General features: G+C 35.3%; 1 protein-coding gene and 1 pseudogene across 1 annotated transcript; both read left to right on the plus strand.

The window, feature by feature from the left end:
- Window positions 1–3,353: 3,353 nt before the first annotated feature.
- Window positions 3,354–4,025, plus strand: LOC109801827 (auxin-induced protein 15A). The gene has a single exon (XM_020362957.3). The coding sequence runs from the start codon at window positions 3,583–3,585 to the stop codon at window positions 3,835–3,837; it is 255 nt and encodes an 84-aa protein (XP_020218546.1). The 5' UTR covers window positions 3,354–3,582; the 3' UTR covers window positions 3,838–4,025.
- Window positions 4,026–6,229: 2,204 nt separating this feature from the next.
- Window positions 6,230–8,472, plus strand: LOC145956998 (auxin-induced protein 10A5 pseudogene; annotated as a pseudogene).
- The last annotated feature ends 16,667 nt before the right edge of the window (window positions 8,473–25,139 follow it).

The raw sequence follows: 25,139 nt of genomic DNA on the forward strand, positions 1-25,139 counted from the left end.
GGAGGTTCGATCATCTTCACTTTAGGGGGTTGACCGAGCTGGTGAAAAAGGAGATGGTGATTGGACTGCCTAAAATGGAGTTTGAAAAGAAGTTCTGTGAAGAATGTGTGATCGGGAAGCACGCGAGGACTTCTTTCCCAAGGAGTTCTAAGTACCGAGCAAAGGAGCAACTCGGACTGATCCATACCGATCTGTGTGGGCCGATAACTCCAGAATCATTCAGTGGTAAGAAGTATTTCCTCTCTTTCATTGATGATTTCTCAAGAAAGACGTGGGTTTATTTTTTGAAGGAAAAGTTAGAAGTATTTGAAACCTTCAAGAAATTCAAAGTGATGGTGGAGAAAGAGATGAGTACATTTGTCAAAGCAGTCCGATCTGACTGAGGTGGCGAGTTCACTTCTGTTGAGTTCAACAAATACTGCGAGGAACATGGGATTAAGCGTTTCTTGACTGCCCCATATTCTCCGCAGCAAAATGGTGTAGCGGAACGGAAGAACCGAACTATTCTTGATATGGTTCGATCTATGTTGAAAGGGAAGAATATGCCGAAGAAGTTTTGGGCAGAGGCAGTGCAGTGTGCAGTCTATGTGCAAAATAGATGCCCACATGCAAAACTAGGAGAGAAGACGCCTCAGGAGATCTGGAGTGGCATGAAGCCAAGTGTTTCTCATCTTAGGGTGTTCGGTAGCTTGGCCTATGGGCAAGTACCAAGACAACAGAGGACAAAGTTAGAAGATCGAAGCAAGAAGTATATATTTATTGGATATGATGAAAAATCCAAAGCATACAAGTTATTTGATCCTGATAACAAAAAGGTGGTGGTGAGCCGAGATGTTCACGTGGAGGAAACAAAACAATGGTGTTGGAGTAACTCGGCCGAAGTAGAAACTAGCTCGGATAGCTCGGACATTGTTGTACCTTCAACGATAACTACGACCGAGCTCTCAGATGAAGAATCCGAGCTACAACAACCAAGGATGAGAAGCCTGAGGGAAATTTACGACACTACAAGTGAAGTCCATGCTGTATGTCTTCTTGCCGACTCTGAAGACTTGAGTTTTGAGAAAGCTGTCCAAGATGAGAAGTGGAGAACAGCTATGGATGAGGAGTTTGAAGCGATTGAGCGTAATAAAACTTGGGAATTGACCAACCTTCCTGAAGGAGCTCGGCCCATTGGAGTAAAATGGGTGTACAAAAAGAAGATGAATGCTGAGGGAGAAGTTGAGCGATATAAAGCTCGGCTTGTTGTGAAGGGCTATAAACAAAAGGAAGGAGTAGACTATGATGAAGTATTTGCTCCTGTCACGAGAATGGAGTCAATCCGACTTCTGATCTCGTTAGCTGCTCAGAGACAATGGAAAATTCTACAGATGGATGTGAAGTCAGCCTTTCTAAATGGAGTGCTAAAGGAGGAGGTGTATGTTGAGCAACCACTCGGGTACATGAAGAGAGGAGAAGAAAAGAAGGTGCTGAGATTGAGAAAAGCCCTCTACGGGTTGAAGCAAGCTCCTCGTGCTTGGAATGAAAGGATTGATGGGTATTTCAAGAAGAACGGGTATGAGCAATGTCCGTACGAGCATGCCTTATACATAAAGAACTCAGGAAAAGATATGATGGTAGTTGCTCTCTATGTCGACGACCTCATATTCACTGGAAGTAATGCTAAACTGATTAAGGAGTTCAAGGAGATAATGAAGAAGGAGTTCGAGATGACTGACTTAGGCTTGATGAAATATTTTCTTGGCCTAGAAGTGAAGCAATCGGATGAAGGGATTTTTATATCCCAAGAAAGGTATGCACTTGAAATCCTAAAGAAGTTTAAAACGGAGGATTGCAATCCGGTTTCTACTCCAATGGAACCAGGCACAAAACTTTCAAAGTTTGATGGAGGAGATCGAGCTGATTCTGGGAGATATCGGAGCTTAGTCGGAAGTCTGAGGTACCTTACAAGCACAAGACCCGACTTAATGTTGAGTGTTGGGATAACGAGCAGATTCATGGAGGATCCGAGTTACACACACTGGAAGGCCTTGAAGAGAATTTTGAGATATGTACGAGGAAGCCTATCACTTGGTCTTTTCTATTCAAAATCGGACGACTACCGATTAGTGGGTTACTCGGACAGTGATTGGTGTGGAGATGTTGATGATCGGAAGAGTACCTCGGGTTATGTATTTCTACTCGGGAATACAGCTTTTACTTGGCTGTCAAAGAAGCAGCCTATTGTAACTCTGTCAACTTGCGAGGCCGAGTACGTGGCGGCATCTTGGAGTGTATGTCATGCAGTGTGGCTTTCAAATTTACTGAGGCATATGGGAGTGATCCGAGATGAAGCGATTGTGATCCGAGTTGATAACAAGTCGGCAATCGAGTTGGCAAAGAACCCGGTCAATCATGGAAGGAGCAAGCACATTGACGTCCGATTTCATTTCATCCGGGAGCAGATCGGACAAGGAAAAGTCGAGTTGGAGCATGTCGGAAGCCGAGTTCAAGCAGCAGATATATTTACCAAGCCACTGCCGACTACACTGCTGGAAAATTGCAAAAAGCTGATTGGAATGAGAGATAGGAAAAGCATTTAAGTTTCAGGGGGAGATTTGTTATGAAACTTAAATTAGGAGTTTTATTTTGTTTTAATAATATTAATGGTGTGAATTATGAGAGGCATTTAAAATATGTAAACGTTGTTTTTGTCAGCTACAAATAAGTGTAATTTCATTTGCAACAAGAATGAGAATATAGAGAGTTTGTTTTGCTCCCAAATTTATGCCCTTTTTCATTAACAATTTTATGTAATGCTCTCAAAGATAAAAACTACTAAACACCCTCCTTTTGCACACATAACAGGGTAGTATTCAAGCACAGTTCAAGTATTTCCTGTTTCAATTTGTTTTGGAGTTGGAGGTCTAATAGGTCTCCAAGACCATATAAATAGCATCCATAACTCAATCAATGTTGTACCTTACAAACAATTAACAGCAGAAACTAATTAACCAGAGCTTTAGAAGCATGGTAGCTGATTACTTCATAACATTTATTTCTATTATGACTTGTCTAAATGATTCTGGTACATGTTGAAGGGTACACCTGAGATATCATAGACATGTCTAGTGTAAAATATGTCAGATTTCAAAATATATTAGACACGCATTAGGTTTCAAATGGAAATGGTCTTGGTTGTCTCTTGATCTATGATAAAGACATTTAAGAAAGTATCATGTGATGATCTTCATGTCAATGTCACGCACTAGACCCCATTTGGCCCTTGCCCCTTCATGAATTTCTTGAGGCTATCATTCTGAGCTGTTTATTGATATTTCATATTTGATAAAGATGTTTTAGACAGCATCATGTGATTCCTTATGCCAATGTCTCCACAAGACCCCATTTGGATAGCCCTTCAAGAATCATTTCTGTACCAAATGGTACACCAATGTCCTCTCTTTAGCTATGTATATATACACTCATGGTTGAAGTCCCAACCAAGCTAGTCAAGTCCAAGCATTCTCTAAGCATAGAATACTTTCTGTTCAATTCCTCTGAAACCATTCCCTTGTTTTTCACATAAAAAAAGCAAGCATCATGGGTTTCAGTTTGCGTGGTGTTCAAAGGCGTGTGGAAGTCCCAAAGGGCTGTGTAGCAGTGTATGTTGGAGAAAACGAAAACGAAAAGAAGCGCTTTGTGGTTCCCATATCATACTTGAGCCAACCTTCATTTCTTGAGTTGCTGAATCAAGCTGAAGAAGAATATGGATTTGATCATCCAATGGGTGGCCTCACAATTCCTTGCAGAGAAGATGTCTTCCTAGATGTTACTTCTCGCTTGCACAAGCGATAAGAAGCCCAACACAGATATTATATGCTAGTTTCAATGTTAATCAACTAACTCATTGTTAGAAATGACAAAGTCTAACCATGTATACGTTTTCTTCTTTCCATTTTGATCCTCCCAGGAAACGGAAAGATGTATTGTACTCTAACATAGAATTCTATGAATTCAAGAGCAGCAGACGCTTTTTTTCTTCCTATTATGAGTTTAGTTTCTTTCTTTTTAACCTTTATTGTGTTAATAATATTTTTAGAAAAAACAAATTTTAGCTCTATCAATTGAATCTCTACTCAAACAAGAAAGTCAATCACAAAAAATTATATATTGGTACATATATGCACGGGACTCAACAACAATAAGTCTGTTCGGATACAGATTAGAAATGTTTTTAAGAATTTTTCTATTGAAAGTAAAGAGTTTTTTCCCAGTAAAAAAATTCTAAAAAACGTTTCTAAATTTGTATCTAAACAGGTTTAATAGCTATTTATTTTCGCAACCTTCTTAAGCTTTTCTTGTGGCAAAAAGCCTGATTATGTAACACAGATGGATTTCTTGAATTCCCTTTATTACATGAAGGTAGTAATAAACAGACGTACATAATCAATTTAGAACAACTTTGTTTGTGGATGGAGTAACTGGCTTCCTTATAGGGCCAAAACTCATTCTTTATAGGGCCAAAACTCGTATAGAATAGTCCTTGCTAGATACATAATCTCCAAATAGGAACAACATTCTTCTGGCTAATTCCCTCTGGAAATCCAAGGTCCCCTCTAAGGTGAGGTCTTTCCATTTGAACGAAAGCACTTACGATTTTTTTTCCAGGTTTGTGTTATATATATATATATATATATATTTATTTACACACATAAATTCTCATTCATTAATTATAACATTGTTCATCTGCTAGATATTAGTACTTGGAGCAATTTCATCGATGTTACTTCCAAGATTTTAGGAGTAACCGGAGTGTTATGTTTGCAATCACTTAGTGCTTAGGGATAGAGAGGAATAACAATTTTAAATTACAAGTTCCTGCTGCACATAGCACCTGCTTTCTTACCCTCTATACGGCTATTTTATAGGGTCTTCTTTGCCGAACATGAAAGTAGATTGGTTATAGGATTGATGAACTGATATGTTTTTCACTTTTTCTTGTTTGCTCTGTTTTTGTATTGGAAAATTTTATCTTTTAGGAGGAGATCTTGTCTTCTTCTCGTACTGCTTTAATAATCTTTTTTCTATCATAAAAAGAAAAAAAATAAGGTCTACCAAAAATTATGCCAGGAATATTCTTCTGTTAAAACGTAGAACCATCCTATTAGTTGATATATAGCTATCAACTGGATGTTTTGTTTCATAGAGTAGTTCATGTTATTTAGCTATCAGTTTCCATGCTAACCCGAGGAAAAAATGTGATATGTTTGGGCATGTCTGCGACATATGAAATAGGCCATTACATTGGTGAGTCTTCCAATTGTACAAATAATTTGCTCATTCATTTTCAAGTGGCAACTATATTGGCAGATCTTTCACGAGTTGGGACAAGCATTTTTGAGGCTGAAGTAACCCGAACTTTTTAAGACAACACACTACCATGTGATCTCTAATGAGCCATTGTCTCTTGTACTCTTACTAGACCTCATCAAATATCTCATTTACCCATGAACATACTTGTATGGATTTATATTTACTTATCATTCTGTTCTCTAAGAAAACAAGTGGTTCATATCCTGAAGGACCCTAGCTAATATCATAACTCCAATATCTTATCTCATATTGTTAGAATACAAACAAGTCTCACATCGATAAAATAAGATAAAAAATAACAACTTATATAACACAAACATACTCCAATGATTGAGAGGCCTTTTAGGTGATGACTAAAAGCAAAACTGTGAGGGTTTAGGCTCAAAGCGGACAATATCTCATTATTGTAGAGTATGCTTGTGTAATAATCTTATAAAAATAACCCTCATAAAATATCTCCTCAGACAAACACCATAAAATAACCCCATCACATACACTCCTCCACATCTATTCTGTTTTTCTTTCATTTTCAAGTGGTCATCATGTACACTCATCTTCCAGAATGTAGGACACATTGAGTTTCTCTTACAAGCAATAATTATCCTTAGTTAAGGCCTCTAAGACAATATCATGTGATCTCTTGTGAACCCTGTCTGCTTGTATCCTAGTTGAACAGATCACACGCCACTGCTAAGTTCTACAGAAAATACTAGTATCCACAATTTAAGCCTGAGTTCATCTATATATACTCACCACTTCGTTCAAAAGGAACACAACTCAATTTCTCTCTGAACAATCAAAATTTACGTGTTACTTTTGTCTACGAGTTCTCTGTCATCATTCTTTACATCCCGGTGCCAATTAAAACAACACAATGGGTTTTCGTTTACCTGGTATTAGAAGAGCATCCAAGTGTGTTGAAGTCCCAAAAGGCTATCTTGTAGTCTATGTTGGAGATAATATGAGGCGGTTCGTGATTCCTATATCATACTTGAACCAACCTACTTTTCAAGATTTACTGATTCAATCAGAAGAAGAATTTGGATATTCTCATCCAACAGGTGGTCTCACAATTCCGTGTAACGAGGATGTGTTCCTAAATATCACTTCTCGCTTGAATGTGCTATAAGCCTATAACTCATGCTAAAGAAGACTGATACTCACTGATAGATTTGATGAGAAAAAATTGTACAGGAGGCAATTTCTTTTTGATTTGTCACTTTTTTTTTTCCTTTTAGCATTCCTCAGAGAATGGAATGATGTTAATGAGAAAGAAATGAAAAGAGATTTATTCAACGTAACTTTTATTATATCTCATTCAATTCTAGTATTTGAGGTATTGTTATCCAATCTAAGTTAATATGTATAAGCTTCTAATTCAAGATCAGTAATTCTTTTGGAGATGCTGACCAAAACTGACCTAATAATGGTTATAATTGCAGCACTATTTTACCACTTATGTCCATGAGCAAAACTTGGAACACCAACATATCTTTCCTGAAAATGCCTTAGCCATTATTTGCTAGATTCTATAATATGTGGTTCATCTGATTCCTAGTTTTTTCCGTGTCATAGAATAAATATCTTAATTCAGTGGTTTTACCCATTCTCCCATTCTATCTACACCTTAAATTCAGCCTTATTTCCGGAGGGTCATTTCTTCTTGCATTGTCCTAATCAATCAGCATCATCACATGGCTTGTTAGTTGTTTCTGGGGCAACAAGTGATAACCGGTCATCCTCTGCTAAAGCAATTTACAGTTGCTCACAGCATTGATAGAGGGAATCAAGAAGAATCCTAATCCACATAAATTGAATGATTGATTAGCAGCAATTGATTTCTCATCAACGGCTCTATTATTTCCTTCTTTACGACTCATGTCTGTTTATCAATTTCTCTCTTCTCTACTTATATGAACCCTGAAATATTATTTACAGCATAAACATTAGTTGACTGTCATAATTGTTATGGACCTCAAAATAGCAGTAAGCAGAGTTAGGGAAAAACATTGGGTCACCTCTGAAGGAAAAAAGAATCTTTATGAAACAGTAAATACAATCTTTCATATCCCCCCTTTAATTTATTGCTTAAATACGACCTAAGAAGAAACTCAAAGCTAGTTTCATAAATTAGAGTTCTACTAGTTAATTATTCTGTTTTGTAAGTATCAAGTCAACCATTTTTTTTAAAGAATTAAAACAAAAATTCATCATATTTATATAAAAAAAATATGTTAAACCCTTTTAAAAATAGTACGATGAAGACCTGAACTTATTTACTAAAATAATAATATATCAAAAGAGTATTACAAATGGTTCACATTGGACAAATTCAAATGCTTCATGCTGGACTACTGCATGTTGGCCCCCTATCTTTGTGATCTATAGCTATCAACAACCTTAGAATTCATTAACAAGACAGTTTTTTTATAAGCAATATAGCATTGACTTGCATTATCAATATGAAGAAAACGCGTAGACATGTCTAATGCATGTCCCAAAATGAGTAGCCATTGAACATGCAATAAATTTGACCAGAGCATATCTCATTTTATTTCACGTTGGTGCTTTATTAGCCTTTGGTTCAGAAGGTGGGTTTTCACACTTACTGAACTTATTGATCCTCGATAGATGCATGAGACAACACCATGTGAGCTTTCATCTCATGGACCCCATCTTTTTACCGTTACTTTTCTGAATCATGGATTTCAGGAAACTCTAAAAACTATAAATATATTGTCTCTCATATTCAACTCAACTCATTCGCATTCTCAGAGTAAAACTTAGATACACTCCACTTAAATTTGAGAACTTTAGCTTGTCCATTGAAAGATTTGAAATGGGTTTCCGTTTACCTGCAATTAGAATGGCTTCATTTACTGGTAGCCAAGCATCTTCAAAAGTTGTAAATGTGCCAAAGGCTATCTTGCAGTGTATGTAGGAAAGAGAATGAAGCGGTTTGTGATCCCCATGTCATACTTGAACCAATCTTCATTTCAAGAATTGCTGAGTCAAGCTGAGGAAGAGTTTGGATATGATCATCCAATGGGTGGTCTCACAATTCCTTGCACAGAAGTCACCTTCCTACATGTTACTTCTAGCTTGAATGGGCTATAAATCTTACCCAGCAGGGGACTGACACAGATTAGTGGTAAAATTTTGTAGAATAGGCTTCTTTTTTAGACTTGTAAAGATTTTTTCCCCCTTTTCATGGGAAATGGGAGAGAGTTGTTTCTCTGAATGATAAATTCAAGAATAGATTTTTTCCTGCATCTTCTTTTTTCCAGTTACATTGACACAATGTATCCATCAACTTAGCCAGCTCCTCTGTGCTTCTGTTTATGAATTACAAAGCTGGTGATTCCTTGGAAAAAATAAACTAATAAGCAGTGTTCACTTTTCCTTGTTGAATATTTATGGCTAATTTGTTTTGCTTTGAGCAAAATCCAGTTTGATTATTCTCATACATTTCACCGTCTTACTTTTATTACAAAGTAGTTTTTTTCACAGCATTGAGTTATTATGGATTATCTATATCTAGATTTTCTCTTATATTTTTTAGAGGGATTTTTTTTGGCTGTGCTGCAAAAGCTCCAAATTCAATGACCAGCTTTATGGTTATCAATTTTCATATTTCAGTACTTCTTTTGTGTTGCAGCCAAAAACACATGTTGCTCTACTATATGAAATATTTTTAATCCTCTTAAATCTGTGGACAAATTGAAAAATGAAAATTCGAAATATATTGGAAATAGTACTTGCACAAACCAATAATTCTACATTGATTGACCTAATAAGACTTTCAGTCAATCTCTTCATAGTTAATAACTTGTCTTGTATCTAGGCTTACAATTTTTTTGTTTGCTTTAAAGCCTCTTACAATTGAATCTTCATTTTGATGGAGCAATTAAGCTTGTTAACAACGCACCTCCAAAATCCAATTTTTCTTACTTTCATGAGATTTATTTATATAGAAAGGATTAAGGATATATAATGGATTTGTTACAGTCTTTTCTTTTTTAATTAAGGGATGGCATTCATAACTATACAATCACTCTACAGTAGACATTTTTACTTCCTTTTTTTTTTTTTTTTGAGTCAGATGTTTGGCTCACTTCATGGTATACTGTAACTAAACCTGATACAACTATGAGAAATAATAGTTAGAATAATTATAATGATGTAACAGTTTCCAAGTACATTTGATGGTTTATATGTTGAGTTTCAAGTACCAATAGTCATCAGTTGTCTTATAAAAACAAGAACAAAAGATTTGATATGTTTAAATGTGTCTGAAACAAGTGAAGCAAGCCTATCGAAGGTCTCTTCTTAGGACCAAATTTCAAAAGGTGGGGCGTAATCTCACAGATAATGTAACCCTCAATGAAAGCCTTAAAGACAATACCATGTGATCTTTAATGAACCCTATCACCTGCCAAACCCCATTAAACAACTCATTTCACCATCCAATTCTTTAGAGAATGGTTCCCACCCTCAATGCATATATCCTTCGCTCGGTTCACAACACAAGCAACACAAATTCCTGATGGAAATATTTTGTGAAAAATATAGAAAAATTAGATCTTGTAGACAAATTGGTATTAAAATTGAAGGTGGAAAATAATCATAAAATTACCATTAAAAATTCATAGAAGAGGATACTTATATATAGGCTTACAATCAATTTAAAATTTCTAACAAATCTCATCTATTAACAACTCTACTTGTTGAGATTATATTAAATAACTGAAAATAAAATATAGATGATAAAACTATCACAATAACATTTATCTTATCTAAAATTTATTCAAAATTCAAAATTTAAATAAAGGAAAATCTCATAAATCTAGCGTTCCTCCTTGAGATTTGTCATGAACATCACAAATTTTAATTTCATGAACTCCAAAACTTGATTTCTGAAGTGTCATGCCATCAAGTTGTTGCACATCAATTTCTTCTTGACCCAAACCATTGTCTTCATAGTCATTCAATTTAACTCTTCCTCCCATCTTTAAATACCATTTGCTAGAATTTGTCATATCAAATACATCTTGCATAAAAGTGTGACCAAATCTTTCATGTCAAACATTACTTTTTTTAATTTTATCAATAAAATCATGATCTTCAACTAAATCAAATTTCAAATAAAAATTGTTTTTGGTCATCTCAATCTTTACAATCTCTAAATCATGTTCATCCATGATAAAACAATAATTCTCTTTAAAAGAAACTTCATATCCATTCCTTACCATTTGTGAAACACTAAGAACATTTTGATCCAATTCTGGAATATCTTTCTTGGTTGCAATAGAAATTGTTACTTTTCCATTGGCTTGCACAATTTCACCATTTTCCATCTTGACTTTCGATTCAATTGATTTGTCAATGGAGGTAAAAAAATAATAAACATTTAGTCATGTCACTAGTACAATCACTATCAATGAGTGTTGAGATTTCCGTTGACATTAACTTTTGTTCTTATCACAAATCCTTTTAACTTTGACAACGAATTCAAACACGACAAGTATACCGGCTATTCAAGTAGTAAATTTAAATCTTATCTACAAGGACTAGTAGGTAAAATAAGCATTTAATGACTATTTGTGACTAAAAAATAATTTCAATTTTTAATAGATTGTCATGCATTTGAAATTTAGATTATGACTATTGGAATTTTAAAACTACAATATAAATTGTGTGTGTGGAAAGGATAGAAATGATATTGTGATTTTGTAAGATTGTGGGGTTAGATATCACCGAACTTCACACTGATGAATCTTTAATCTCTTATTACATTCATTACTTAATCAACCCATAAGTTTACTCAAACCTAATCCCTTAGAACAAGAGCTTAGGTGCAGATAGTGAATATCAATTCCTTGAGTATCCAATACCTATACCCGTATTACGGGTTAGGGTTTAAAACTACTAATGGGCCAAGCTCCATTCCTAGATACATTTCCCACTAGGCATTTGTTTCAGAGCTAGTTTCAATGGTCATTTTCCAATACCCAATGGACTCTATATCAAGCAAAGGAAGATCAATGCAAAGCAAACATTAAGAATAGAAACATAACACAATAATGAATGAAACAACATATATATATATATATATATATATATATATATATATATCATTAAGAACGTAAAGATTACATAAGAGTATCGTTGGTTACATCTAACCCCACAAAATAATGGGTAGAACTGCTCAAAACAATGAGGGTAAAACAAAAATAGAGATGGAAGAGAGATGGAAGAACCGAAGGAAAGACCCACACACGAACGGTCCCAAGCACCAGGAATCCCTTTCTCAGCTCCTAGAAGTCGCTCAATGTGTGAATGAGGGGAAAATCCTCAAAGACTTGATCAAATACGAGTTGGGTGAGTCAGGTTAGGGTTACCACGCCCAGTGCATTATGCTTTGTGCCCGGTGTAGGGCCTTCTAGAGAGTTTAGTTACTCTCTGTCTCAAGATATGCCCGACGCAATTACTTTTAAGCCGGGCGTGATATCTTCTAGAGAGTTTAACTTCTTGCGCTTGGCGCAGTTCTGAATTGCAGAGAGTGTGACTCTCTGTTTTGCTCAAGCCCGGCGTGGGTAGTCTTGCGCCCGGCGTAGGTACTCTTCTCCTGCTCCTTAGCTCCTTTAATTTCCAATCCAATAGGTCTTCAACTTTCAACTCTTCACTCAATACCTGCACAAAAAATGAGGTGTATCAAGGTATTGTTAGATAAATTTTGGGTTAGCTATATCTGCACAAAAAATGAATCAAAAAGAGAATAATTATATTGCAAGAGAGCATGGGGTGAGTGAAATTGTTCAATAATTCCTATCTAAACATATGTATAAATGAGACTTAACAATGAGTCAAGTTTTCAATTCATGTGAATTGAATTCTTGAGATGCCATAAATAAATATTCATCTTCATCATCATTTTTTTCTTCAATCACATTTGCCTGTTTTTCTAATTGTTGTTTAGGCTGATTCTTCTTTAATTTGTAATGCTTTTCACTGTGACCATTTTTATTACAAAAATTACAGTGGAAAAAAGATTTATCCTTTAACCAACAATCTTTTTTAGCATGGTTTTGACAATGAAAACAAGGCAAAAAATTTCTTTTTCTCGAGGAACCTTCAACTTTTCCTTTGTTCTTATTGAAAGTTCGTGACTTTCTAAAATTTCTTCCATTGTGCTTTGCTCGAAAGGCGCCTTCAAAAGCTTCATCACTTCTAATGAAGACTCTTTACTCTTGTGCGTGAAGCTTGTTGGCCAATTAAGTAATTGTGAGAGTTTGCAAATCACAAGACTCTTCAATTACAAAAATCTTGATAGGGGAAACAACAACAGAATAATCAAGAGTACCAAAGTACGTAGCGAAAATAATTTCCCCAACTTGCAAAAACCAACGAGGAGCAACAAAATAAATAAATGGCAGAAAATAATCACAAAGAGACACAAATATTTTTAACGTGAGAAAATCCTCTCAATGTGAGAAGTAAAAATCCATGGGCACAAGCCAGTCAATCAAGCTCCACTATGATCAAATTAGGGTACAAGAGAGTCTAATCAAATGCATAAACAAATGCTTACAACCAACCGATATATTAAAGCAACAAAGCCTTCCAACCGAATAATAAAGAAGAAGAAACCTCAAATTAGAGTAACTGTACGAAATTGATTTCTCCAACCACAAACCTCCAATCCACGATCCCAACGGTAAACAAAGATCACCGTGTTAAGAACCTGCTGTCAAATTTCTAGCCCGATCCAACGGTAAACAAAGTGGGGATCGCAATTTTATTAAAACTGCTCTTTGTATAGGGACACAATTTTCTACTCTTTCTCTCTTCTTTCTCTCCCTGACGGTTGTGTAATTTTCTATCTCTCTCTTATTATTCCTTAAGAGACCCCTCTCCACTTGGTTTTTAAGTGAGACAAAATTTGGACTTCTCAATTTTGGGTCTTTTCTCCACATAGGAAGGGAGCCCAATACCCAACAAATCTTGGCTTCAAATCTTTCAAGCATTGAAATCATGATTTTTTCGACAACCTTTTGATCTGTAAATGATGTTTCACCAAGAAGTCGCATTTGGTTCACAATATGCCAGAATAACCTTTAACAAATTCATTATCCTTTATCTTCATCAATTCAAAATCTCTCTTCAATGTGAGAAGTTTAACAGATTTGACTCTACTATTGCCTTCAAATTCATCTTGAATCTTGTCCCACACCTATTTAACTGTTTCCAAGTCTATGATTTTAGTAAAAATATGATCTACAAGTGCTGCATATAGCCAAGTGATGGCTTTATATTTCTTCAGCTTCTCCTCCTCATAAGCTTTTATTTGTGAAATAGTTGGATTTTTTTCTCAATGATGGTGGTTTAGCTTCAGAAATTACAACGTTCCATAAACCTTGAGATTTTAAAACAAATTTCATCTTGACAGTCCAAATATATGATAATTTTTACCATTAAACATTGGAATTGCAGGTGAATTAGTGGAAGTAGATATCCTTGTACCAAAAAATTGTTTGAACAATAAATGACTCAATTTAACATTAAACCTTACTGTGTTTAGTGCTCAATAAATTTTTTTTCTCACAACCCGTAGGAAGCAAGCTCTTGACACTACTGTTGGAAATATTTTGTGAAAAATATAGAAAAGTTGGACCTTTGCAGATAAATTGAAATTAAAATTAAAGATGGAAAATAATCATAAAATTACCATTAAAAATTCATAGAAGAGAATGCCTATATATAAACTTACAATCAATTTAAAAAATCTCATCTATTAACAACCTTACTTGTTGAAATTATATTGAATAATTAAAAATAAAATATAAAAGATAAAAAATAAAATTATAACAATAACAAATATTCTATCTAAAATTTATTCAAAATTCAAAATTTAAATAAAAGAAAATCTCATAAATCTAACGATTCCCATACTCAAGCATCAGAATTCAATTTCACTTGTTTCTACTTTTACTTTGTAGTGTTTCATAGGGCAAAGAAACAAAAAAAACAATGGGTTTTCGCTTACCAGGTATTAGAAGATCTTCATTTATTGGTCCAAGCAAAGAGTCTTCTTACAAGGTAGTGGATACCCCAAAAGGGTATCTTGCAATGTATGTTGGAGAGAAAATGAAGAGGTTCTTGGTTCTAGTACTATTCTTGAACGAGCCTTTATTTCAAGAATTGCTTTAGCCAAGCTGAGGAGGAGTTTAATTAGTTACTGTCATCCCAAGGGTGGCATCACAATTCCATGCAAGGAAGATGAGTTCTTAGATATAGCTTCTCGCTTGAATCAGAAGCTATAATTCCATACTTCAAAAGATCCTAATCCTAAAATAGACTAGTTGAGACTAGATAAAACTTTGTACAGCAGGCTTTTCATTTTTTCTCCTCTCAAGTGGGGAAAAAGTCATCTGAATGAGAACTTTTTATTGATTTGTTAACTCAAAATATGTGCATGCATGCATAAACACAAGCCCTGTGTCAATTGTGTTTTACGTAGTTATTGTTATGCGAATTTAATAGTCAAAACAAGAAAATTTCGCTGTCCTGAAACTTAAAAAGAAATGTTCAACCACGGCAGTGTTTTTCTTATTAACATATGAATATACTAAATTCGGCGTGGCCCCTTTAAAGGGATGTAAAAATATTAGCAACCTGGCGTAAAACTCGCGAACCCTATGGCAACTAGTACCAATTGAAATGAAAATGAAAAATCAATAATTGACCACTCATGAAATCTTCGTAGTTTTTATTTGGTTTTACTTCAAAATAATGACCTTATTTTTGAATTTTATGTATTGGAAACACACATTCTAATGCTTTAAAACAGATAATCAAATATACCCTTAGTCACCAAGGACTTCCGTGCTCTTCACATGGATTTGTCAAAGTTATTGCGAGAAAGCATGCAATCAACGACAACACTAGACAACAAGCAAGCTCATAGCACATGCAGTTTTTCATAAATAAAAAAAGGGTATTTTTACGTAGGTATTTTTACCTATTGAAATGTTATCACAATCACCTTCTAATTTCTCCTTAGATTTGCTAGTAGTAAAGATTGTCACTAAACAATAGAAAATTTACTTTATGTGAGGACTTAGTTTCATTTGTAAACAAAGTAACAAATATATATATATATATATATATATATATATATATAGATTGTTCGAAATACTTTGTGAAAAATATAGAAAAATTGGATCTTGCAGACAAATTAAAATTAAAATTGAAGATGAAAAACTATCATTAAATTACCATTAAAATTCATAGTAGAGGATGCCTATGTATAGGCTTACAATCAATTTAAAATTCCTAACAAATCTCATCTACTAATAACTCTACTTGTTGAGATTATATTGAATAACGGAAAATAAAATATAATAAATAAAACTGTAACAATAACAAATATTTTATCTAAAATTTATTCAATATTCAAAATTTAAATAAAGGAAAATCTCATAAATCTAACACTCCTCTTTGAGATTTGCCATGAACATCACAAATTTTAGTTTCATGAACTCCAAAATTAAGTTTTGAAATGTCATGTCATCAAGTTGTTGCACATCAATTTCTTGACCCAAATTATTGTCTTCATAGTCATTCAATCTAACTCCTCCTCCTGTCTTTGAATACCATTTGTTGGAATTTGTCATATCAAATACATCATGCATAAAAGTGTGACCAAATCTTCCATGCCAAACATTACTCTCATCAATTTTAGCAATAAAATCATGATCTTCAACCAAATCAAATTTCAAATAAAAACTGTTTTTGGTCACCTCAATTTTTGCAATCTCTAAACCATGTTCATCCATGATAAAACAATAGTTCTCTTTAAAAGAGACTCCATAACCATTCCTTAGCATTTGTGGAACACTAAGAACATTTTGATCCAAATTTGGAATGTAGAGAACATCTTTAACAATATATCATACCTTTCTTGGTTGCAATAGAAATTGTATCTTTTCCATTGGCTTGTACAATTTCACCATTTCTCATATTGACTTTTGGCTTAATTGATTTGTCATTGGAGGTAAAAAATGATAAATATTTAGTCATGTGACTAGTGCAACCACTGTCAATGAGCCAAGTATTCAATTCATGTGAATTGAATTCTTGAGATGCCATAAATAAATACTCATCTTCATATCATTTTTTTCTTCAATCACATTTGTTTGTTTTTCTAATTGTTGTTTAAGCTGATTCTTCTTTAATCTGCAATACTTTTCACCGTGACCATTTTTATTGCAAAAATTACAGTGAAAAAGTGGTTTATCTTTAAACCAACAATCTTCTTTAGAATGGTTGGTTCTTTGGCAATGAAAACAAGGCAAAAAATTTCCTTTTTTTTTGAAGAACCTTCATCTTTTCCTTTGTTCTTATTGAAAGTTCACGACTTTCCAAAATTCCTTCCATTGTGCTTTGCTCGAAAGACACCTTCAACAACTTCATCACTTCTAATGGAGACTCTTTGCTCTTGTGCGTGAAGCTTTTGTTGAGAATTCCGTTGAAACACTTTTGTTAATATTTGTAAATTTGTTTAATTCTATCAACGGTCTCAAACACGGCAAGTATACCGGCCGTTCAAGTAGTAAAAATATCGTATCCACAGGGATTAGAAGGTAATATAAGCATTTATTGACTATTCGTGACTAAAGAATAATTCCAATTTCATAGTTTGTGCAGTGAATGCAAAGTTGTGACTATTGGAATGAAAGCTGTAAATAAATATTGTTTTGTGAGTGGAAAAGGTAAGGAATGGTATTGTGGTATTGTGAGGTTGTGGGGGTCAGATTTCACCAAACGTAACACTAATGTATCCTTAATCTCTTGTTGAATTTATTGCTTAGTCAACCCATAAGTTTACTCAAACCTAATCCCTTAGAGCAAGAGCCTAGATGTGGATATTGAATATCAATCCCTTGAGTACCCAATATCTACATCCGCATTACGGGCTAGGGTTTAAGACTACTAATGGGCTAAGCTCCATTCCTAGATACATTTCCCACTAGGCATTTGTTTCAGAGCTAGTTTCAAGGGTTATTTTCCAATACCCAATGGAACCTATATCATGCAATGAGATTAAATCCAAAGCAAGCATTAAGAATAGAAACAAACACAACAACGAATAAAACAACATGTATATATATCATTAAAACCATAAAGATTACAATAGAGTACGTTGGTTACATCTAACCCCACAAAATGGGTGAAACCACTCAACAAAGAGGGCAAATACAAAATAGAGATGGAAGAGGAAGTGAAGAACCGAAGGAAAGATCCGCACACGGACGATCCCAAGCCCTGGGAATCCCTTCCGCAGCTCCTGGAGGCGCCCAATGTGTGAATGGGGGTTTCTCCCCCGAAAATGGCTTCAAATACGAGCTTGGGGAGTCAGATTAGGGTTTCGCGCCCGGCGCATAAGTCTTCGCGCCCGGCGCGGGGCCTTCCAGATACTCTCTGCCTTAGGACAAGCCCGGCGCAGTTCACATTACGCCCGGCGCAATGGCTCCCAGAGGTGAGATACTCTGTTTTGCTCACCTGGCGCGGATCACCTTGCGCCCGGCGCAGAACCTCTTCTCTGCTCCTTAGCTTCTTAGGTTTCCAATCCTAAGAGTCTTCAACTTTCCACTCTTCCTCAATACCTGCACAAAAAATGAGGTGGATTAAGGTATTGTTAGATGAATTTGGGTTAGTTATATCTGCACACAAAATGAACCAAAAAGAGAACAATTATATTGCAATGGTTCAAAGGATGAGTGGAATTTGTTCAATAAGTCTCATCCAAAAAGAGGTAAAATTGAGACTTAACAACTCCCCCAAACTTAGAACCTTGCTTGTCCTCAAGCAAAAGGTAATTAATCTAGCAGATAACAAGCAATGCAAGTGAGTCAATTTCTACATCCTAGTTTACTTGTATCTTTTTTTCGCAAGCATGAACCTCAGATGAATTTCCAATCACAATTATTGCAATAAAACATGACAAGGTGCAAACAAAGGTTTCAAAAGAGATCAAAGAGCTGAGAAGAGTAATGACTATCTGTGTATGCATCCTCACTAGGAAAATGTTTCTCTCTATGCACACTAGTGTATCAGGGTGAGTGTTTCTCTCTAGTCTACTACTCACGCCACATAATTCAACTTTGCTCTTCGTTTCCAAATGAAACCAGTGGTAAAACAAATGCAGACACTTATCACAAGGTCTTTATTAGGGCAATCTGGGTCAAGTAGGGTCAAGCGGTAGCAGTTTTATGGTTTTTCAAGGATTGAAGGTGCTATAGCTTAAGAGAGCAAATAAGATTTTACAATGATGTCCCTCTCCATACCCCATTACAACAATTTGGCACATGCCCTTTACCTGATCCAAGCCATTAGCCTTTATGAGATGCATATTTATATTTTTGCATCTTAATATTTTTGTTTTTGTTTTGCTTTGTTTTTCTCTTTTTTTTTTTTTTATTTTTATTTATTTTGTTTTGTAATGGCTGACCACATACTTTCTTCTTCCCAAAATTTCCCCTTCTTCAACTCCCCCAAACTTATTTGATGTCATCAGTTTGCTCTCTTAACCAAAGCAAGGGTTATGGTTAATTTTTCTATGGTTTGGGATAAGTGGAAGGTGTGGTGTTTAGGCTTATGAAGGTATGGGTCAAGTGAAAAGTGGGGATGGCTTTTTGGCTTAGAAGGTTAACAAAATATGGAAATATAAATGCCTTGATCATATAAATGCACAACATAAGCAAACCACCAGGGAAACTCAAGCAAAGTCTATCATGCAACTTAAGTGTAGTTTACTCATTGGTGTTTAGGCTCAAACCTCACCCGGCTATGCATCCACAAACTATCAAACTCAGCTCAGTTCTATGATCAACATTGAAACCCGTATGCAACTAGTCATGAACTAAAGATCTAATGTGACTTGAAAATGTCTAAGGTACACACACCATAAACATCAAGCAAACTATAATCCAGAATCGACCACAAGCAAAACAAGTATCAACAAGATTAAAAACCATGCTAAGGCAGACTATTCACAAAAAGAACCAACAGAGTAATCACCAAAAGAGATAGATATAAAAATAGTTAAAATACTGAAAATAAAAGACAGAAAAATAAATTGCAAGAAACAAAGGCAAACTAAGGTAGGCTCCCTATACTTCCCTCTATGGGGTCTGGTCATCATCATCTTTAGGGGCTGCTCCACCATCAACGGCTCCGTCTGCATCAGCAGCTCCACTCCCCCAAACTTAGGAGCCTGGTCCCCAGGCCAACCAGTATATGCCTGAAAGTCCTAGAAACCAAGAGTGGTCGCGGAGTATAAGCATGAAAAAGAATGGTGAGCACAAAAATGTATACATAGTGATGACCAAGCAACTATAACACAATGGAGAATATCCTTAGACCAAAATTAAGCACAAAATGCATGTACACGGAAATGGACTAAGACAATGCAACACAAACAGAACACAAAGAAACATGAATGAAAAATAGTTAAATATAAGGTATCAGGAATGTTTTGCGCCGGGCGCAGAACAGATGCGCCGGGCTTCATATCAGTAAAACTCAACGAGGTCCAAAATCTGATATCGCGCCGGGCATGCGTTAAACGCGCCCGGCGTGGTGGTTCCAGAGACCAAAAATTGAGTACTAGGCCGGGCGCAAAAGAGTCACGCCCGGCGCGTAGTCACTTTAAAAGGTCAATTTGCCCAGGTTTTAAATTAGGATCAGGCCTTATTTCCACCTAGACACAGAATTGCCTCATTCCTCACATTCCAAACAAAATGTACCCTATATTTACCCATTCAAACATGATTCTAACAACTAACACATAACACAAACAACATATACCACAAAACATATAACACAAAACACAACACATAATACAAAACAACACTTATAACACAGAACAACATGCAACAAAAATCTAAAACACAGTTCAGATCTCTGGGTTGCCTCCCAGGAAGCGCTTGTTTACTGTCCCGAGCCTGACAGTGACCAACTTGAAGTGCTCTACTCTCCTTCTCCTCCTGTTGCTCTTGTTCCTCCTTGCTTTGTGCTCAATCTGAGGATTGCTCAGCAACTGCTCAGAGGAATTGGTCAATCTACTTCACAGTTCCTTGCATACAAGAGAAAGCAGAGGACTAGAGCGCACAGGTTAGCTTCAACAATTCATTACCAACACACAAATAAAAATAACAATAAAAACAAAGAATAAGTCACAAATAGCTACAAATACTAAATTGCCATTCTAATCCCCGGCAACGGCGCCAAAAACTTGTTGAGAATTCCGTTGAAACACTTTTGTTAATATTTGTAAATTTGTTTAATTCTATCAACGGTCTCAAACACGGCAAGTATACCGGCCGTTCAAGTAGTAAAAATATCGTATCCACAGGGATTAGAAGGTAATATAAGCATTTATTGACTATTCGTGACTAAAGAATAATTCCAATTTCATAGTTTGTGCAGTGAATGCAAAGTTGTGACTATTGGAATGAAAGCTGTAAATAAATATTGTTTTGTGAGTGGAAAAGGTAAGGAATGGTATTGTGGTATTGTGAGGTTGTGGGGGTCAGATTTCACCAAACGTAACACTAATGTATCCTTAATCTCTTGTTGAATTTATTGCTTAGTCAACCCATAAGTTTACTCAAACCTAATCCCTTAGAGCAAGAGCCTAGATGTGGATATTGAATATCAATCCCTTGAGTACCCAATATCTACATCCGCATTACGGGCTAGGGTTTAAGACTACTAATGGGCTAAGCTCCATTCCTAGATACATTTCCCACTAGGCATTTGTTTCAGAGCTAGTTTCAAGGGTTATTTTCCAATACCCAATGGAACCTATATCATGCAATGAGATTAAATCCAAAGCAAGCATTAAGAATAGAAACAAACACAACAACGAATAAAACAACATGTATATATATCATTAAAACCGTAAAGATTACAATAGAGTACGTTGGTTACATCTAACCCCACAAAATGGGTGAAACCACTCAACAAAGAGGGCAAATACAAAATAGAGATGGAAGAGGAAGTGAAGAACCGAAGGAAAGATCCGCACACGGACGATCCCAAGCCCTGGGAATCCCTTTCGCAGCTCCTGGAGGCGCCCAATGTGTGAATGGGGGTTTCTCCCCCGAAAATGGCTTCAAATACGAGCTTGGGGAGTCAGATTAGGGTTTCGCGCCCGGCGCATAAGTCTTCGCGCCCGGCGCGGGGCCTTCCAGATACTCTCTGCCTTAGGACAAGCCCGGCGCAATTCACATTACGCCCGGCGCAATGGCTCCCAGAGGTGAGATACTCTGTTTTGCTCGCCTGGCGCGGATCACCTTGCGCCCGGCGCAGAACCTCTTCTCTGCTCCTTAGCTTCTTAGGTTTCCAATCCTAAGAGTCTTCAACTTTCCACTCTTCCTCAATACCTGCACAAAAAATGAGGTGGATTAAGGTATTGTTAGATGAATTTGGGTTAGTTATATCTGCACACAAAATGAACCAAAAAGAGAACAATTATATTGCAATGGTTCAAAGGATGAGTGGAATTTGTTCAATAAGTCTCATCCAAAAAGAGGTAAAATTGAGACTTAACAGCTTTCTGGTCAATTCAGTAATTGTGAGAGTTTGCAAATCACAAGACTTTTCAATTGTAGAAATCTTGGCTTCAAATCTTTCGAGTACCGAAACCATGATTTTTTCGACAACCTTTTGATCTGTAAATGATGTTTCACCAAGAAGTCGCATTTGGTTCACAACATCCATTAATCTGCCAGAATAATCTTTAACAGATTCATTATCCTTCATCTTCATCAATTCAAATTCTCTTTTCAATGTTAGCCTAACAGATTTGACTCTGCTACTGCCTTCAAATTCATCTTGAATCTTATCCCACACCTGTTTAGGTGTTTCTAATAGTCCATGATTTTAGTAAAAATATGATTTGCAAGTCCTGCATGTAGGCAAGTGATAGCTTTATCTTTCTTCAGCTTCTCCTCCTCATAAGCTTTGATTTGTGAAATGGTTGGATTTTCTCTCAATGGGTGGATCAACTTCATAAATTACAACATTCCATAAACCTTGAGATCTTAAAACAAATTTCATCTTGACGGCCCAAATATGATAATCTTCACCATTAAACATTGGAATTGCTGGTGAATTGGTGGAAATAGACATCCTTGCACCAAAAATTGTTTGAATAACAAATCACTCAATTTAGTGTTTGCACTCAACCTCAATGTGTTTAGCGCTCAATAAACTTTTTCCTCACAGCCCGTAAGAAGCAAGCTCTTGATACCACTTGTTGGAAATATTTTGTGAAAGATATAGAAAAATTGGATCTTGTAGACAAATTAAAATTAAAATTGAAGATAGAAAACTATCATTAAATTACCATTAAAATTCATAGAAGAGGATGCCTATGTATAGGCTTACAATCAATTTAAAATTCCTAACAAATCTCATCTACTAATTAACAACTCTACTTGTTGAGATTATATTGAATAACTGAAAATAAAATATAATAAATAAAACTGTAACAATAACAAATATCTTATCTAAAATTTATTCAAAATTTAAATAAAGAAAAATCTCATAAATCTAACATATATATATTAATTTAATTTCTAAACCCTAAAATATGAAACCATAGAGAATTTTAAATTAAAAAATAATTAATTAATTTATATCAATAAGTAAAAAAAAGGAAGAAAAAAAGAAGATGATATTTAGGAGAAAAATAAATTTTTTTGAATATAATTAGTTTAAGGTCATGAGTGACTAATCTTTAAATAAGACAAAAAACAAATTCTTAACATAAAAAGATTAAACTTAATTAAAGCTGTGATTTCCAGAAGGGGGGGGGGGGGGTTTGAAATCTTGACATAATTAAAGATAAATTAAATGAAGTAATAATTAGTAAATTAAAAAATATTTTTTTAAAAAAAAGGAAAAAATATCGTGTGAAAAAATTTGTGGAAAATTGAAGTAGTCATCATGTTGGCTCATCTTCAAGAATGTAGGACACAAAGTGAGTTTCTCTTTGAAGCAATCATTATCCTTAGTTAAAGCATCTAAGACAATAACATGTGATCTCTTAAGAACCCTTGTCTGTTTGTATCCAACTCGAACACATCAAATGGCCCCTCCAATGCTAAGTTCTACAGCAAAATAGTATCCACAAATTAAGCCTGAGCTCATATATATATATATATATATATACTCGCTACTTCACTCACAAGGAACACAACTCAATTACTCTCTAAACAATCAAAGTTCACTTGTTACTTTCCTCTACGAGTTATCTGTCACCATTCTTTACTTTCCCGGTGTCAAATAAAACAACACAATGGGTTTCCGTTTACCTGGTATTAGAAGAGCATCCAAGGTTGTTGAAGTCCCAAAAGGTTATCTTGCGGTCTATGTTGGAGAGAATATGAGGCGGTTCGTGATTCCTATATCATACTTGAACCAACCTACTTTTCAAGATTTACTGAGTCAATCAGAAGAAGAATTTGGATATTCTCATCCAACAGGTGGTCTCACAATTCCATGTAACGAGATTGTGTTCCTAAGTGTCACTTCTCGTTTGAATGGACTGTAGCTCATGCTAGATAAGACTAAAGATAGATTAGATGAGAAAAAAATGTACAGGAGGCAATTTCTTTTGATTTTTTAATTTTGATTTCTTTCTTTTCACCATTCCTTGGAGAGTGGAAAGATGTAAATGAGAAACTTATGAAAAGAGATCTATTCAACATTTTAGATTTTGTCAAACTTCATTGAATTCTAATATTTGAGGTATTATTATCCAATCTAAGTTAATGTGTATAGGCTCCTAATTTAAGAGCAGTAATTCTTTTGGAGATACTGACCAAACCTGACCTAATAATGGTTATAATTGCAGAGCACTATTTTACCACCTATGTCCGTGAGCAAAACTTGGAACACCAACATAGCTTTCCTAAAATTTCCTAAGCCATTTGCTAGATTGTGGTTCATCTGATTCCGGGTTTTTTTTTCTTTCTTTTTTTCTTTTTTCTGTGCCATAGAATAAATATCTTCTTAATTTAGGGGTTCCACCCATTCTATCTACACCTTCAACTCAGCCTCAATCCTGAGGGTCATTTCTTCTTGCACTGTCCTAATCAATCAGCATCATCACATGGCTTGTTAGTTGTTTCTGGAGCAACAAGTGATATACTGGTCATCGTCTACTGAAGTGATTCAAGTTGGTCACAACATTGGTAAAAGAAAATAGGAAAAATCCTGATCCACATAAATTGAATGATTAGCAGCAATTGATTTCTCATCCACGACTCTATTATTTCCTTCTTTCCTACTCATGTCTGTTTATCATTTTTCCTCTTCCCTTCTTATATGAACCCTGTTCATCAACTGCATGATTATTTTGAAAATATTATTTACGGCACAAACATTAGTTGACTGTCGTAATTGTTATGGACCTCAAAATAGCAGTTCGTAGAGTTGGGGAAAAGCATTGGGTCACCTCCAAAGGAAAAAAACCTTTATGATACAGTAAATACAATCCTTTATGGTCGCCTTTAATTTATTGCTTGAATACTACCTTAGGAGATACTCAAAGCTAGTTTCATATGGTTTATGAATTAGAGTTCTACTATTTAAGTATTCTGTCATGCAAAAAAAAAAAAAAAAATGGGAAAAAGCTAGTACACCAGGAACCTTTATCAAGAGCTTGATCACTAGTTATTGTGACCTGAAGATTTTATACATGTATAATA

Source organism: Cajanus cajan, chromosome 4 (assembly GCF_000230855.2).
Source record: "Cajanus cajan strain Asha chromosome 4, NIPB_CcT2T_4, whole genome shotgun sequence".
NCBI lineage: Eukaryota > Viridiplantae > Streptophyta > Magnoliopsida > Fabales > Fabaceae > Cajanus > Cajanus cajan.